This window comes from Phacochoerus africanus, chromosome 7 (assembly GCF_016906955.1).
Source record: "Phacochoerus africanus isolate WHEZ1 chromosome 7, ROS_Pafr_v1, whole genome shotgun sequence".
In the NCBI taxonomy this organism is placed as follows: domain Eukaryota; kingdom Metazoa; phylum Chordata; class Mammalia; order Artiodactyla; family Suidae; genus Phacochoerus; species Phacochoerus africanus.
The window spans coordinates 94,051,655-94,069,439 of NC_062550.1; the positions used below are offsets into that span (position 1 = coordinate 94,051,655).

The 17,785-nt window shown below is 40.0% G+C and overlaps 1 protein-coding gene across 1 annotated transcript in view; it reads right to left on the reverse strand.

The window, feature by feature from the left end:
• Positions 1–17,785, reverse strand: part of PLEKHG7 (pleckstrin homology and RhoGEF domain containing G7) — an 81,315-nt gene that overhangs the window by 23,626 nt on the left and 39,904 nt on the right. The window contains 2 exon segments of the mRNA XM_053743513.1: positions 14,962–14,989; positions 14,991–15,073. Of these exon segments, the coding sequence (XP_053599488.1) occupies positions 14,962–14,989; positions 14,991–15,073 (111 nt within the window).

Consider the following 17,785-nt stretch of genomic DNA (forward strand, 5'->3'; position numbering starts at 1 on the left):
CCTCATGGTTCCTAGTCGGATTCGTTAACCACTGTGCCACGACGGGAACTCCTGTTTAAGTTTTTCTTTCATCGTTCTATTGGCTATATTTTTCAGGTCCATTAGAGAAGGTAAAGAAATTCTGTCATGAGAGACTGGACATAAAGTCCTTTTCATGGATGGGTCTAGATCCATGGAGGCTGCTCTTGTTTTATAACTAAATTTATAGGTGGAAGAACAAGACGGCAGAATAGAAGGGCATGGAGTTCACCTTCTCCAACAAATACGTCAAAAATACATCTACACAGTGGAACAATTCTCCCAGAATACCTACTGAATGCTGGAAGATCTCACATAACCAGAGCTACAAGAAACATGACCATGTAACTGGGTAGGACAAAAGACTAAAAAAAAAAAAGGACTTGGGATGAGATCTGTGGCCCTGGGAGGCAGCTGTGAAAGGGAAAGATTCCCTCACCCCTCATCCCGGGAAGCACCTTCACGGCTGGGAGATCAGCAGGGACAGAAAGGAGCTTAAGAGGCTCAGAAGAAAGGAGAGGGCCACCTCCCTGCACTCCCCAGCCTGACATGCACACAGGGGCTGGGTGCTGAAACCTGGGCTTCAGTGCACAAAGGGGTTGGCTGCGTGGAGACAGCTCAAAGGAGCTAGAGTGTGGCCTGGGCTTCGACAAGGGGTGTGCATGAGAAGGAGCCTGGGTTTACCATAGAAGCCCCATTTTTAACAAGCACATGAAGGGAGGGGTGGGGCCCTGCCACAGTAGCCTTATCTCAGAGTGCTCACAGCAGGTGCGGCTCTGCCTCTACTAGTGATGGCCAAACGTGGAGGTGGGGCTGAAATCCATCTTGTCCAGTGGCTTTGGTGGATTTATGCCACCTGGCACCTTTGTAAGCTCAGCACCTGCAGGACATCAGAGTAGTGCTCCCTGTGGCTGGTGTGGGTCCAGACTTAGCAGCTGCAGGCTTTGTGGGTGCACATATGCTGAGGCAGGGCCAGGGTCTGTGCTGATTCCATAGCTCTCATGGCAGGTCCAGGTATGCGACATGTGCAACACGTGGCAGAGCTGGTGCCTGGCTTCAGGAAATATGCACCGGCAGATCTAAGCTGGTGGATTTCTGAGCACAGTGCCTGAGGGATATGGGGGCCAGCTGTCTGCATTCCAAAAGCAGAGGCAGGGCCAACAACAGGTGACAGCTAACACCACAGGATGCACTTCCTGATGGACAGATCCTGTGGAGGAATACTCAGTGGGCCTTTCCCACTGGGAGAGCTCCAGTTCTGCCTACCCCACACCACTGCTCAGAAATGCATCTGAGGGCTTCTACTCCAACAACAACCTCGTCCCTGACAGGACTGTGGCAGCCACAGAGCAAAGAGGACGCCCCACTCAATATCCAGTGCAGACTCTGGTCACCACAACACCAGTAACACCCCCACCAAAGGAATCATGGCCAATACACACTGCAGAAAGATGAGGTAGGCATCTATACCAAAAACAGCCCTTGTACCAAAAACAGACTCACACAGGGTACATGGAGATGCTCCCACATATAAACAGCCCTTCAAGACCACAGAAGGTAACTGTTCCCCTAAATTGAGAGTCAGAGAAATATAAGCAAAATGAAGAAGCAGAGGAATCATTCCCAATTAAAAGAATGAGACAAATCCTCTGAAAGAACAAATGACAGAAATTCCTGTCGTGGCACAGAGGAAACAAATCCAACTAGGAACAATGAGGTTATGGGCCTTGCTCAGTGGGTTAAGGATCCAGCATTGCTGTGAGCTATGGTGTAGGTTACAGATGTGGCTCAGATCTGGCATGGCTGTGGTGTAGGGTGGCAGCTGTAGCTCTGATTAGACCCCTAGCCTGGGAACCTCCCTGTGCTGCGAGTGTGGCCCTAAAAAGAAAAGACAAAAGACAAAAAAAAAAAAAAAAGAAGAACAAGCAATAAATCAGACCTAAGTCACTAGATATGAGTTCATAAAGGAGGTAATAAAAATACTGAAGGAATTAAGAAGGGCTATCAATAGAAATACAGATCACTGTAGCAAGGAACTAGAAATTATTAAGAGGAGCCAATTAAAATTAGAACACTCATTTGTTGAGACAAAGGCTGAGCTAAAAGCAATACAGAGCAAACTAAACAATGCATAAGAATGAGTAAGAAATCTGGAAGATAGAATAATGGAAATCATCCCTTCAGAACAGCAGACAGAAAGACAACTGAAAAAAAAAAACATAAAAGCAATATATGAGACCTATGGGATAGTATAAAGCTAGCCAATCTATGCATAATAGGGATCCCAGAAAGAGAATAAAGAGAAATGCATATTGAAGAGTGTATGGTTGAAAACTTCCCAAATTTAAAGATGCCACCAGATATCCAGTACAGGAAGGGCAAAGGGTCCCAAACAAGATGAACTAAACATACCTACACCAAGAAATATTATAATTTAAAGGCAAAAGTTAAAAGGTACAGAGAGGATTCTAAAAGAGAAAATCCAAGAGTTAGTTACAAGGGAATCCCCATAAGCCTATCAGCTAATTTCTCCACAGAAAAGTCACAGGCCAGAACAGAGAGGCAAGATATATTCAAAGTACTAAAAGAAAAAAACCTGCAACCTAGGATACTCTACCCAGGAAGATTATCATTTAGAATAGAAGACGAGACAAAGAATTTCTCAGACAAGCAAAAAACTGAAAAAGAATACAGCAATACCAAACCTATCCTAAAAGAAATGTTGAAAGATCTTCTCTAAATAGGAAACAAGCAAGAGTCTACAGGAAATAGAAACTCAGAAATAAGCCAATACACAGATCAAAAAAAAGAAATCTGTGAAATTGATGAAACTACAATGAACAGTAAAAGGATAAATATGAAGATGTTAAAGAGGACATCAAAATCAAACTGTGGAGGAGGGGAGTAAGAAAATGTAGATTTTTTTTTGAAAGAATGTGTTTCATCTTATATGACTAACAGTCTAAAGCATGTAGCTATTTGGTAATGCATTAACATACTAGAAAAATAGAGTATCCAAAAATCACAAACATAAAACAGATTCACCAAAACCAAAAATAAGAGAACTCAAGCATAATAAAAAGGAAAACCATCAAACCACAGAAGGAAAAACAAAAAAAGGAACAAAGAAGAAATACAAAATCAACTGAAAAACAAGGATTAAAAATGGCAACAGATACACATCTACCAATAATCACCTGAAATATCAATGGACTAAATGCTCCAATCAAAAGACATAAAAAAGAAGAGCCTACAATATATATGCTGCCTACAAGAGACTCTTAGGGTGAAGATCACACACAGATTGAAAGTGAGGGGATGGAAAAAAAACATTTAATGCAACAGAAATGACAAGAAAGTGGGAGTTGAACTGCTCATATCAGACATAATAGACTTTTAAGCAAAGGCCATAAAGAAAGATAAAGGACACTATATAAAAGGATCAACTCAAGAAGAGGATATTTCACTCAGCAACATATATGTACCCAACATAGGAGTGCCCAAATACATGAAACAAATACTAACAGACTCAAAGAAGAAATGGATGGGATTACAATAACAGTAGGAGACTTAAGCCCTCCATTCATATCAATGGACAGATATCCCAGACAGAAAATCAATAAGGCAACAGAGATTCCAAATTACACAATATTAAGTTAGACTTAATATTTTCAGGACACTACATCCAAAAAACCCGGAATACACATTCATTTCAAGTGTACATGGAATATTCTCTAGGACAGGGCACATACTAAGATGCAATACAAGTGTTAATGAATTTAACAGAGACATTATTTCAAGCATTTTTTCTGACCACAATGGTATGAAACTAGAAATCAACTACAGAAAGAGAAATGAGAAAAAAAGAATTACATGGAGACTAAACAACAGGTTACTAAAAACTCAACTGCATAATGATGAAATCAAAGAGGAAATTTGAAAAATACCAGGAAACAAATGACAATGAAAACACAACTACAAACTATAAAAATCTCTGGTTTCAGCAAAAGCAGTCCTAAGAGGAAAATTCATAGCAATACAAGACTTCCTCAAAAAAAAAAAAAAAAAAAAAAGAAAGAAAGAAAGGCTCAATCTAACCTTCCACTGAAAATAATTAGAAAAAGAACAGATAAAACCTAAAGTGAGTAGAAGGAAGTTAATAAAGATCAGAGAAAAAATAAATAGAATAGAGATTTAAAAAAAAACTATGAAATCCAGAGCTAATTCTTTGAAAGGGTAAACAAAATAGACAAACCTCAGGCCAGACTCACCAAGAAGAGAGGACCCAAGTAAACAAAGTAAGAAATGCAAAAGGGAAACAACAAGTACTGTAGGAATACAAAATCATAAGCATATATATATATATATCATAAGCATATATATATATATATATATATATATAAAGAACAATTATATACCAACAAATTAGACAACCTAGAAGAAAAGGACAAGTTTCTAGAAACATATATCCCATGAAAGCAGAATCAAGAGAAACAGATAATTTGAACAGACCAATCATTAGAAGTGAAATAAAATCTGCAATTAAAAAAAACTCCCAGCAAACAAAAGTCCAGAACCAGATGGTTTCACTGGGGAATTATACCAAACATACAAAGAGGAACTTATACAGATCCTTCTAATCTCTTTCAAAAGACTGACAAGGAGGAAACAATCCCAAAGTCATTCTATTAAGTCATCAGCACCAAATCAGGCAAAGGCATTACCAAAAAAGCAAATTATAGGCCAGTAACTTTAGTGAATACAGATGCAAAAATTCTCAACAAAATGTTGGCAAAGTGCATACAGCAACACATAAAAAAGATCATATGCAACAATCAAGTTGGATTCATCCCAGGGTCACAAGAATGGTTCAACATACACAAATCAATGTGATACACCACATCAACAAAAGAGAAAAACTATGTGATCATCTCAATAGGTGACGAAAAAGCATTTGATGAAATTCAACATCCATTCATGATAAAAATTCTTACTGAAGTAGGTAAAGAGGAATACATCTTAATATAATGAAGGTTATTTACAGCAAACTCTCAGTCAACAGAATACTCAACAGTAAAAGCTGAAAACCTTCCGACTAAATTCTGGAAAGAGACTCTCACTACTTCTATTCAACATAGTACTGGAAGTCCTAGTCAAGAAATCACACAAGAAAAAGAAATAAAAGGTACTTGAATTGGAAGGAAAGAGGTAAAATTGTCATTATATGAAGATGACATGATGCTATACACAGAAAACCACAGACTACAAAAAAGCTACTAAAGCTGATAAATAAATTCAGCAAGGTAGCAGGATATAAAATTAACATTCAGAAATCTGTTGCACTTCTGTTTGTATTTTTTTTCTGGCCATGCCCATGGCAATGGAAAGTTCCCAGGCCAGCAACTGAATCTGAGCCACAGCTGTGACCTATGCCGCAGGTGCAGCAGTGCCAGATCCTAAAGCCACTACATTGGGCTGGGGACAAAACCTGTGCCTCAGCCATGACCTGAGCCACTGCAGAGACAACACCAGATCCTTACCCTGCTGCACCACAGTGGCAACTTGAGAAATCAGTTGCATTTCTTTACACTAACAATGAAATATCATAAATGGGAAGTTAAAAAAAAATTCCTTTTAAAATTGCATCAAAAAAAAATACTTCGGAATAAACCTTACCAAGGAGTTGAAAGACATATATGCTGAGAAGTATACAACACTGCAAAAGGAAACTGAAGATGATTTAAAGAAATGGAAAGCTATCCCATGGTCTTGGACTGGAAGAATCAATATTGTTAAAATGGCCATACTGGAGTTCCCATTGTGGCTCAGTGGGTTAAGAACATGATGTAACATCTGTGAGGATATGGGTTTGACCCCTGGCCTTGCTCAGTGAGTTAATAATCTGCTGTTGTTGCAAGCTGCAGCATAGGTTGCCTATGTGGCTTGGATCTGGTGTTGCTGTGGCTGTGGTATAGGCCCAATAGACAGCTGCAGCTCCAATTCAACTCCTAGCCTGGCAACTTCCATATGCCACAGATGTGACCTTAAAAAGAGAAAAAAAAAAGCCATACTACCCAAAGCAATCTACAGATTTAATGTGAAGCCTATCAAATTATCCATGATATTTTGCAAAGAACTAGAACAAATACTCCTAAAATTTACATGGAACCATAAAAGACCCAGAATTGCCAAAGCAAGCCTGAGGGTAAAGAAAAAAGCTGGAGGCATAACCCTCCCAGAGTTCAGACAATACTACAGTAATCAAAACAGTGTGGTATTAGTACAAAAACAGACATATGAATCAATGGAACATAAAAGAGGCCAGAAATAAACCAACACAGCACCTCCAGTCAATTAATCTTCAACAAAGGAGGCAAGAATATACAATGGCAAAACAACAGTCTCTTTAGCAAGTGGTGTTAGGAAAGTTGGACAGATGCATGCAAATTAATGAAGTTAGAACACACCTTCATGCCACACACAAAAATAAACTCAAAATGGCTTAAAGAAATAAACATTAAGACATCACACAATAAAATTCCTAGAAGAGACCATAGACAAAACATTCTCTGATATAAATCTTACAAAAGTTTTATTAGGTCAGTCTCTCAAACCAGTAGAAATAAAAACAAAAATAAACAAATGGGACCTAATCAAACTTACAAGCTTTTGCACAGCAAAGGAAACCAGTAAGGAAATGAAAAAAAGTGGGGTCAAGATGGTGGAGGAGCAGGACGTGGCACTCACCTTCTCCTAGGAACATAAAAAAAAATCTACACATAGGATGATTTGCATAGAATATCTACTGAAGGCTTGCAGAAGGCCTAAGACTTCCCAAAAGGGTAAGAAACCCACCACATAACTGCGTAGAACAAAAGGAGAAGAAAAAGAGAGAAGAGGAAGAAAAAGAATCAGGACAGGACCAGCACTCCTGAGAGGGAGCTGTGAAAGAAGAAAGGAATTCACACTGTGGGAGGCCACCTAACTGAGATCAGCCAGGATGGAGCAGAAGCCTCAAAGCCTCCAAGAAAAGCACGCCAACCAGTCCAAGAAAGGCAAAGCAGAGAGAGCTGCCCAGATCATGGGTACCACCAGCCAGCACACCACAGCCTGAGATACTCAGGCAGGGGCTGGGCACTGAGTCTTGGGCTATGGCACTCAGTTACAAGGAAAAGACTGGGACTGGCTGTGTGGAAACAGCCTGAGGGGCCTAGGAGTAGCATGCCACAGCCAAGGGAGTTGGGGAGGTGGTCTGGGCCTGCCAGAGAAGCAAGGTGCCATTGCTGGGGAGGGCACAAAAAGGAGGGGCAGGACTGCCATAGAAACTTCTCTGCACATGCTAGGGCTCTCAGGCAGTGGCGCACCTTTTGCTTGAGCTATGGGGTAGGTGCAAATCACAGCAGCCACTGGACTGTAGAGGTAGGCGTGGCCCATCATCACTAAGAGTCCTATGACCAGGAATCCCCTGGAAGACCCAGGCACCTCAGGGGTCGCTGCCATGGGAGACCCTGAGACCGAGCACCTTATGTTTCCCTCTCCTCTCTGGGAATGCACACACCCCACTGTTGATGCTGTCAGGGCTCTGGGCACTACCCCCACTTCCCTGAGGGTCACTGCCACTGCCCAGGGACTTGCAACCAGGAGCAGCCTGCACCCTGACCTCTCCCTGGGTCCCCGCCACTGTCAAGGGCCCAACAACCAGGTGGTGCCTGCAGAGGCCGCCCATTGTCCCCACCTCCCTGTGAAGCACAGGCAGACCTTCACTTCCCTTTATCAAGGGGATAACAGCTTGCACTGAGGAAAGAGTCAGCAAGCATCCAAACCAAAAGTAGCCTCCATGCCAGAAAAAATAGCCCTCATAAGCTAACCAGGGATGCTCCTGCATATAAATAGCCCTCCAACATTACAGTAATAACTGTCTTCCCTAAACACATGGGGTAAGAAAAATATAAGCAAAATGAAGAAGTACAGCAACCATTCCCAGTTAAAAAAACAACAGGAGAATTCCCCTGAAGGAACAAACAATGAAACAGACCTCTGCAGACTAACAGACACTGAGTTCAAAAAGGAGGTAATGAAAATACTGAGGGAATGAAGAACGAATATCAACGGTAACACAGATTACTAGAACCAGAAACTATAAGGAGGAGTCAAGAAAAATTAGAAAATCATTTGCAGAGACAAAAGCTGAGTTTAAGGCATTAAACAGCAGAATGAATAAGACAAAGGGACAAATAAGTGACTTGAAAGATATAATAATGGAAATCGCCCAGTCAGGACAGCAGATAGAAAACCAAGTGGAAAAAAAAAAAGACATATAAGAGATCTGTAACATAACATAAAGCATGCCAATCTACACACAGTAGGGATTCCAGAAGGAAAAGAAAAAGAAAAGGGTACTTAAAATATATTTGGGGAGTTACTGTTGGGGCTCAGTGGTAATGAACTCAAATAGCATCCATGAGGACGTGGGTTCAATCCCTGGACTCGCTCAGTGGGTTAAGGATCTGGCAATGCTGTGAGCTGTGATGTAGTTCACAGACACGGATCAGATCCAGTGCTGCTGTGGCTGGCAACTGCAGCTCCGATTCCACACCCTAGCCTAGGAACTTCTATGTGCTGTGGATGCAGCCCTAAACAAACAAACAAACAAACAAACAAACAACAACCAAAAAACACAAAAACAACAAACAAACAAAAAACAAAAGAAAGAAAGAAAATAATACTGGAAAAAATATTGCCTGAAAACTTTCCAAATCCAAAGAAGGAAATAGACATCCAGATACAGGAAGCACAGAGGGTCCTGAACATGCTGAATCCAAACAGACCTACCAAGACATGTTATAATAAAAATGGCAACAGTTAAAGAGAGGATTCTAAAGGCAACAAGGGAAAAACAAGAGTTAATTATAAGGAAATCCTTATAAGGAATTGGCTGATTTCTCAAAAGAAATGCCAGGCCAGAAGAGAGTGGCAAGATATATTCAAAGTTCTAAAAGGGAAAAATTGGCAACCTATAATACCCACCATGGTTATCATTTAAAATAGAAGGAGAATTAAAAAATTTCTCAAACAAAAACTAAAAGAATACAGCAATACTAAACTCATTCTAAAAGAAATCTGAAAAGTCTCTTTCAAATAAGAAAGACTTAGGAGTTCTGTCATGGCTCAGTGGCTAACGAACCTGACTAGCATCCATGAGGATGTGGGTCAATCCCTGGTCTCGCTCCATGGGTTAAGGATTTGGTGTTGCCGTGAGCTGCGGTGCAGGTTGCAGATGTGGCTTGGATTTGGCATTGCTGTGGCTGTGGCATAGCTCGGCAGCTACAGCTCCAATTCGATCCCTAGCCTGGGAACTTCCATATGCTGCAGGTGTGGCCCTAAACATGAAGATGTAAAAAAGAACATCAAAATTATAAAATGTAGTGAAGGACAGTAAGAAAATCTAGATCTTATTTTTGTTAACAATGTATTTGAGCCTATACGACTATCAGTCTAAAACAAGCAGATATAGGAAGGGGTTAAGGCATGTGAAAATCAGGGCAACCACAAAAACAAACAGTATATTCACAAGAACCAGAATAGGACACAGCATAAAACAAAATCATCCAAGCAAAAAAAGGGAAAAACAGAGGAACATAGGATCAAATGGAAAACAAGGTTTAAAATGGCAGTAAATACATATTTATCAATAATTACTTTAAATGTTGATGGACTGAATGCTGTAATCAAAAGACAGAGCGGTAGACTGGATAAAAAAAACAAGAGCCTACAATATGGTGCCTACAAGAGACTTACCTTAGGGCAAAGGTTACATATAAATTGAAAGTGAGGGGATGGAAAAAATATTTCATGTGAACAGAAATGAAAAGAAAGCAGGAATCTCAATACGCAGACAAAATAGACTTTAAAACAAAGGCTGTAGGGGGTGGGGGATGTGCTTGGGCTGTGGGATGGAAATCCTGTGAAATTGTTATCATTATACAACTACAGATGTGATAAATTCATTTGCGTAATAAAAAAATGGAAAAGAAAAAAATGTAATAGTGTAAAATTAGCTATAAAGTACTTAATTTTCTTTGAAGTTTTATTTAGATGCATGCCTACTATTAAATAATTCTAATATAGCAGTTATATAATTTTTTAAATTTCATCTTTTACTTAAGCATTTTTTGTGTTATCTTCATTACTTTTATTTTTACTGGCAATGATATTTCATTAATCTATGTTACAATTTATGTACTGTTACAGTTTATACTATTTTACTTTTTATAAAATAATAAATTTCCTTACTTTCCTTATAATAAAAAAAATAAAACAAAGGCTGTAAAGAAAGATAAAAGGGACACTATTTAATATTAAAAGGATCCATCCAAGAAGAGGATATGACACTCATCAACATATACGCCCCTAATATAGGAGCACCCAAATTCATACAACAAACATGAAGAGACATAAGGGAGAAACTGATGGGAACACAATAATGGTAGGAGACTTTAACACTCCACTCACATCAATAGACAGATCCTCTAGACAGAGACTCAGTAAGGCAACAGAGGCCCTAAATGACACAAAATTACAGATTCGATATTTTCAGGATATTACATCCAAAAAACATCTAGAATATAATTCTTTCCAAGTGCACATGGAACATTCTCAAGGACTGATCACATACTGGGGCACAACCTCAACAAACTTAAGAGTATAGAAATTATTTCAAGCATTTTTTGTAACCACAATGGCAGGCAACTAGAAATAAAATCAACCACAGGAAAAGAAATGAGAAAAAACTGACTACATGGAGACTAAAAAATATGCTACTATAAAACCCACAGGTCAACAAGGAAATCAAAAAGGAAATTAAAAAAAGAAAACGAAAAGACAACCTAGAGAATGGGAGAAAATAATTGTAAATGATGTAACTGACAAGGGCTTACTCTCCAAAATATACAAAATATACAAAATATACCATTGAAAAATGGGCAGAACACCTAAATAGACATTTGTCCAAAGAAGATATACACATGGCTTAAAATGCTCAACATCACTAATGGGAAATGCAAATGAAAACTACAATGAGGTACTATCTCACACCAGTCAGAATGGCCAACAGCAAAAATTCTACAAATGCTGGAGAGGAGTGGAGAAAAGAGCTTCCTCCTATACTTCTGGTGGAAATGTAAACTGGTGCAGCCACTGTGGAGAACAGTATGGAGGTTCTCCAAAAACCTAAAAATAGAGCTACCCTATCATCCAGCAATCTCTTAGGTATGTATCCCCAGAGGAGATGATAATTTGAAAAAATATATGCACCCTAATGTTCAGAGCTATACTGTTTACAACAGTCAAGACATGGAAGCAACCTAAATGCCCACTGGCAGATGAATGGATAAAGATGTCTTTGTGTGTGTATATACATATATATATATATATATATATATATATACACACACACATACATATTATATATATATATAATGCGTGTGTGTATACTATTCAGTATGGAATACTACTCATGTAATGGAATACTATTCAGTCATGAAAAAGAATGATAGAATGCTAATCAGTCATAAAAAAGAATAATGCCATTTGCAGCAACATGGATGGACCTGGAGATTATCATACTAAGTGAAGTTAAGCCCAACAGAGAAAGACAAGTACCATATTATATTACCTATATGTGGAATCTAAAATATGATATAGATGAACTTATTTACAAAACAGAAACAGACTCACAGACATATAAAACAAACTTATGGTTATGAAAGGGGATGAAGGGAATGGATAAATCAGAAGTTTGGTATTAGCAGATACAAACTACTATATAAAATAGTTAACAAGGTTCTACTATATAGCACAGGAAACTACTCAATAACTTGTAATAAACTATAATGGAAAGGAATATGGAAAAGGAATATATACATAAAATGAATTCACTTTGCCGTATATCAGAAAATAAGATAAATATATATTACAAAATATGGTATGTCAACTATACTTCAACAAAAAGATTATAAAATTTTACGTATAAATTTTATAAATTTATATATAAACCATAATATATTCATATACAATTATATAATTTATACATTTATAAATTCATAAAATTTGTAAATTCATAAAATCCATAAAACATATATAAATTTCTTTAAAATGTTTTTAGGAGAACAGTGACATGGATATGAAATAAATACAAAGTCCCAAATAAAAACATTCTCCCCATAAACCTGTTGTTGTCCTCAGCACTGGTCTGGGGCAATCAGAATTTCTTGGGAAATTTACTTAAGCTCCCTTAACCCCATCATGAAATGTGGATAACAAGAGTCACTACCTCAACAGGTTGGTGAGAGGTGTTTCACGAGAACATCCACGCAAAGTACAGAGAATAGTGCCTGACACGTCCTGAATATTTATTCCATGTGGGTAGATTTGTTAGCAACTGTTAACTGAGTAACACTAAGAGACCTGCTACAAAGTTCCCCGTCTCTTTCTCTGCATCAATTTACTTCACAAAGAGAGGGGAGAATTCTACTCTTCCCAATATGCAGCAAGGTAATGTACATTTACAAGCCCCAGCCCCACACAGTATGTGGGGTAAATTCACCCCAGCGCGGTCATAGCCCAATCCTAGGCAGACCGTATCACCACACAGATGTAAGTTCTCCAACAATGTTTCTATCAGAGGCTAGGAGCATGAATATCAGCTTTAGACAGACCTGAATCCTGCCTCTGCCCCCAAACAACCCGTATCCTTCCACAAGTTGTCTAATGTTTCTAACCTCCCGAACAATGGGGATAATATGAAATCCCACAGGACTACTGTGTAGACCAAGAAACCACAGGTGACCAGCAGGAAGCACAGTGCCTGGTGAGAGCCAGAGCTTGACAACCAGTCACCTTTATTATTATAGATCTCTATTATAAAATATGTATAATTATTACATATATATCATTCTATTTTTATTATTAATTACCTCTAATGAAGATTTTGCTCATGCTCTGGGGTTGTGGAAGGCAGATGCACCATAAATTCCTCCAAAGCCTTTTTTCTCACCCTATCCCTTTTGTTTCATGATGCTAATACTTCCTTAGCAATGGCAAGTGGCCCCGAGGAGGTGGAAATAGTCTTGGTGTCAAGCACAATGGAGTATTTTGCCTGAAGACCTTTATCTACATTCTTTTTTTTTGCTACCGATTAGCCATGTGCTCTTGCAAAAGTCACATAACCTCTGAGCCTGAGGGACACATGGGGACAATGTAATCAACGTCACAATTTTGTGCTGAGAATTAAAAAGAGATGCTCGAATGTATGACCAGGTCACTACGCTGTACAGCAGAAACTGATACAACACTGTAAATCAACTACACGAAAAAAAAGGAACAGCAACAACAAAAAAGAGATTTTGAGAAAAGGTGCCTGGTAAAGCACTATGCATTATAAAATGATTTTAAGTTATCATTATAACAGTGCTTCCTCCATTCCTTCCCCAAATATCTCTGCTTGCTATACATCTTTCATATAAAAATGTAAGCTTCTGTGTCACAATTGCTATGGGATTTTCCACAGTTATTTGAAAACAGTGTCTGAGCCTTGTTAAATTATTCTCTGCCCTGGTTTGAAAGGGAGAGGAATGAACCTGGATTCTCCCCAATTTGGGGGTCTGGCAAGGAGTCTTATCCATCAACTTCCAGGGGAAAATTTGCAGTAAGATTATTCATACCTTTGGAAATCTAATGAACTTTCAGTATTTAGTTTTAGTAGCAAAGAAAGCACTGAACAGCTGAAGCTACAAAAATAGGGCGAAACTTCTTCCCCGATCATTCATGCCACACCCAGGTTTCCTGGCACACCCCAGCCACGGCAAAGACACACTGATTCAAAGCTAAGCTGTTGGAAACCATGTGTGGAGGCTGTTCCTCCCACGGCTCTGAGGTGATACTCTGGTAGGTGCTTCCTGCAGCTGCAGGAAAGAGCTGGTTTTCTGGAAAGGCCTGGACCATTTTCTTGGATCATACAAAAGGGCTCTGGCATAATACTGAAAGGTACAGTTCAGACTAAAGACATGTCAAAAAAGGGGTCAAAGGAACTAGGGAAGTCAAGGAAAATTCTTTCCGGTTTTGCTTATTAGCAAATGCTGAAGGTCCCTAGCAGAAATTCCTTGTTCTCTTTTCCGGGGGCGCGGGGGGGGGGGGGGAGGGGGGAGGGACCTTTTAGGGCCACACCTGTGGCATATGGAAGTTCCCAGGCTAGGGGTCGAATTGGAGCTGCAGTTGCCAGCCTATGCCATAACCATAGAAATGCCAAATTGGAGCATCTGCAACCTTCACCACAAGATCATGGCAACGGTGGATCCCTAACCCACCGAGTGAAGCCAGGAATCGAACCTGCATCCTCATGGATACTAATCGGGTTTGTAACCTGCTGAGCCACAATGGGAACTCCCCAAATTCCTTGTTTTAATAACACTTGAGACCCCTGGCCATCATGCGGGACAACTTCAGGGGCAACATCTACACTGTGTACCACGATGTCCCCTGCAGGCCCCACTCACACGGAATACAATGTAAATGCAGCGTCAAGCTTTTGTGCAGAAGGACTCTGAGGGGACCAAATCCTCCAAGAACCAAACATCTAGTCACAAACAGAGCCTCAGTTCTTACTGTACCTCTCTCACCAATTTCTTCCAAAAACAAACCGATGAAAAAATAAAACATTTTAAAGCCCTAGCCAAAATGTCAGGAGGGACATTAGATGATGTTTTCAGATGTGCACCTTTTAAAATCCTAAGTGTGCAGTGGAAGATGCATTTATGAGGAAAGCAGGTCTGTAGCTTAAGTGTATTGTTGATAATTTATTTTCCTTCTTTCCCATTTGATTCGGGTCTAGTACCTGTTTACATCCAAAGAGTCTCAGGAAAAACATGAAAGAAAATCCTACTTTACTTTTAAATAAATTCTGAAGTCATCTCTGCCTCAGGCTCTCAAGATAAAAGACAGCAGCTGCATAATTCAGGCAGTCGGTCTGGTGGCTCTGGCACAGGCTTCCTCAGAAATACTGCAAGAGGAGAAGGGAAAAAAAGCATGAACAGAGGCAAAGAGAACAGAGAGATATTTTCGCTTTATTTTTGTCACTAACTAGAACCGGGAAAATGGAGGAGGTGCCATTATCAAGTAGAAGCTGTGACTGCATGGACAGAAACAGGTAATCTTCAAAATAAACTTTGCTGGAGTTCCCGAGTGGCTCAGTGGTTAAGTATCTAGCATTGAATTTACTGCAGTGGCTCAGGTTCAATCCCTGGCCTGGGACCTTCTATATGATATGGATACAGCCAAAAGAGAATACAAAAGAAAATATTGGTTTTTTTTTTTTTTTTAAAAAGGTATTCCCATAATTCCCATAATAAACAACTCCTCAGTAAGTTGCCTTTCTTCTTTTCTCCCATACTTAAAGAAAATTCTACCTAGGATGTCTTAATTCACTCTTTCCTTGCATTTGTCTATTCTGTTGAAACTAGCATACCACGTACGGCATGGTACCTGTTAACAAACACCGTCTGATTTCACTGTTGATGTTGGTGACGTCAATCTTCCGTTCACACTAAGTGATTAAACAACATCGAACTTTTCATCAAATATTCCTTGGAAATAACCACAAACTTAATTCTCCTGTCAGCTTCTAAATATATACAGTCAAATTTGGGGCACATCTACTAAATGTATTGTGTTTAGTAGTGTGCATTTTATGTATTAGTTTTATCTAACACTTGTCTTCTCCTTTCTTCATTATTTTTATGTAATGCCTTAAACTTGCGATAGTGACTACACATTCGGGAACCATATCAGATTTATTTTATAAACCAAGTGGCTCATTTGCCTGCATACATCCACGTGCCTAACGGTCAAACTGGGCACACTGCGCAATGTGCCACCATCCCAGTCAAGTTCTTTCTCAGGAATGACAGTCAATCTTTTCTCTTTACCAACCTTCTGGTTCCTTAATGGCAGGCACTCTCTTTAGGATTCCTTAGTGCTTACCATGTTGCTAAGCCTATGTGTTCCTTGATAGGTTTATTAATTAATATAATGAGTACTGGGTCCCATTAAGGAATTTGCAATAGTGTCATAATGTGGTGAACAGGACAAGGAAGACGTGCTTGCTGGTAATATTAGAACGGCCGTGAGGAGAGACAGCAGACCCAGCCTAAAGAGCCAGTAGAGGAAGTGACAACAGTAAAAGCAGAGATAATGAGGGGGTGGTGACAGACAAGGGCTGGAAGATAAAGAGAAGATCTTGAGAAGATGCTTCAGAAATGCCATTACCAGGAGGCCACAATGAAGACCGTAAAGAGTCAGCCTGAGAAATCCAGATCCACGGAGTTCCCGTCATGGCTCAGTGGTTAACGAATCCAACTAGGAACCATGAGGTTGCGAGTTTGATCCCTGGCCTTGCCCAGTGGGTTGGGGACCCGGCGTTGCTGTTGCTGTGGCTGTGGCGTAGGCCGGTGGCTACAGCTCTGATTCGACCCCTAGCCTGGGAACCTCCATATGCAGCGGGAGTGGCCCTCAAAAGGCAAAAAAAGACCAAAAAAAAAAAAGAAAAAGAAATCCAAATCCACAAGCCATCAGCTATGCAGCCTTGGCCAAATGATTTAAATTCCCCAAGCCCGTTTCCTTCTCAGACGGCTCATGTTTGGATAACAAACGTCCCCATGTTCTCCTGGTGAGCTTCCTGTGAGACACCGCGTAGGCCATCACTGCTCATCTGTCCCCTGTCCTGGGAAGGGATATACTTCATCACTCCCCTGAGGGGAAGCTTGGCCATGTGACCACAGGCTGATGAAATGCCAAAAGAAATGCTGGAAACCTGAAGAGGCAGCAAGGGTTCTGTCCCAGTCACTTCTGTCTTTGACCTGGTGACTGGTGACGTTCAGGTGGTGGCTGCTCCCCCATCAGCACAGGTCCCGGAGGGAGGACAATGACAAAGTAAGGGCCGAGCATAAGTGAGATACGGACCAAGCCACTGAGATGTGCAGCTTGTTTCTGTAATAGAAGTGAATTTAACCTGAGCAATAAAAGCCTTTTAAATTTAGGAAAAACTTTTATAGCCCATCTTTGCACATCTGTAATAGGAAGCATTCATATGTGGGTTACAGCATAGACTTCAGTAAAGAGACTATGTTTTGGGAGGCAGTAAATGAATTTACGCTACATTTGGAGTACTTCTGTCCCCCTCAAATTCTTATGTTGAATCCTAACCCCCAGTGTGATGCTACTAGGAGGTAGGCCCTTTGGGAGGTGATTAGATTATAACAGTGGAGTCCTCATGAAGGAGATTAATGCCCTTATGAAAGGGGCTCTAGAGAGCTCTCCAGCCCTTTCGGCCATGTGAAGGATACGATGAGAAGTCTGTGCCCCAAACAGGCCCCTCACCCTGATCTCAGATTTCCACCCTCCAAAACTGAGAAACGGACTTCTGTTGCTTACAACCTACCCCGTCTATGGCACTTGGCTCTAGCAGCCTGAGCAGACCAAGATAATTTATGTGTTTTGATGAGAAGCTGATGCTTCTCCAGACTGCTAACTAAAAACTAAATTAAAAATAATTTCTGACTCTAAAGGAATTGAGAGATCTTGAGAGTTTGTTAATTTCCAATGTTATATTCTTTTATGTTTCAAAGTTATTCTAATCTGCTTTCAAAGTTTACTAAAGGACCTCCCCACTTGATGCCTATTTTTCTGCTTGTTTTGCCTTATTAAATATTCCTCC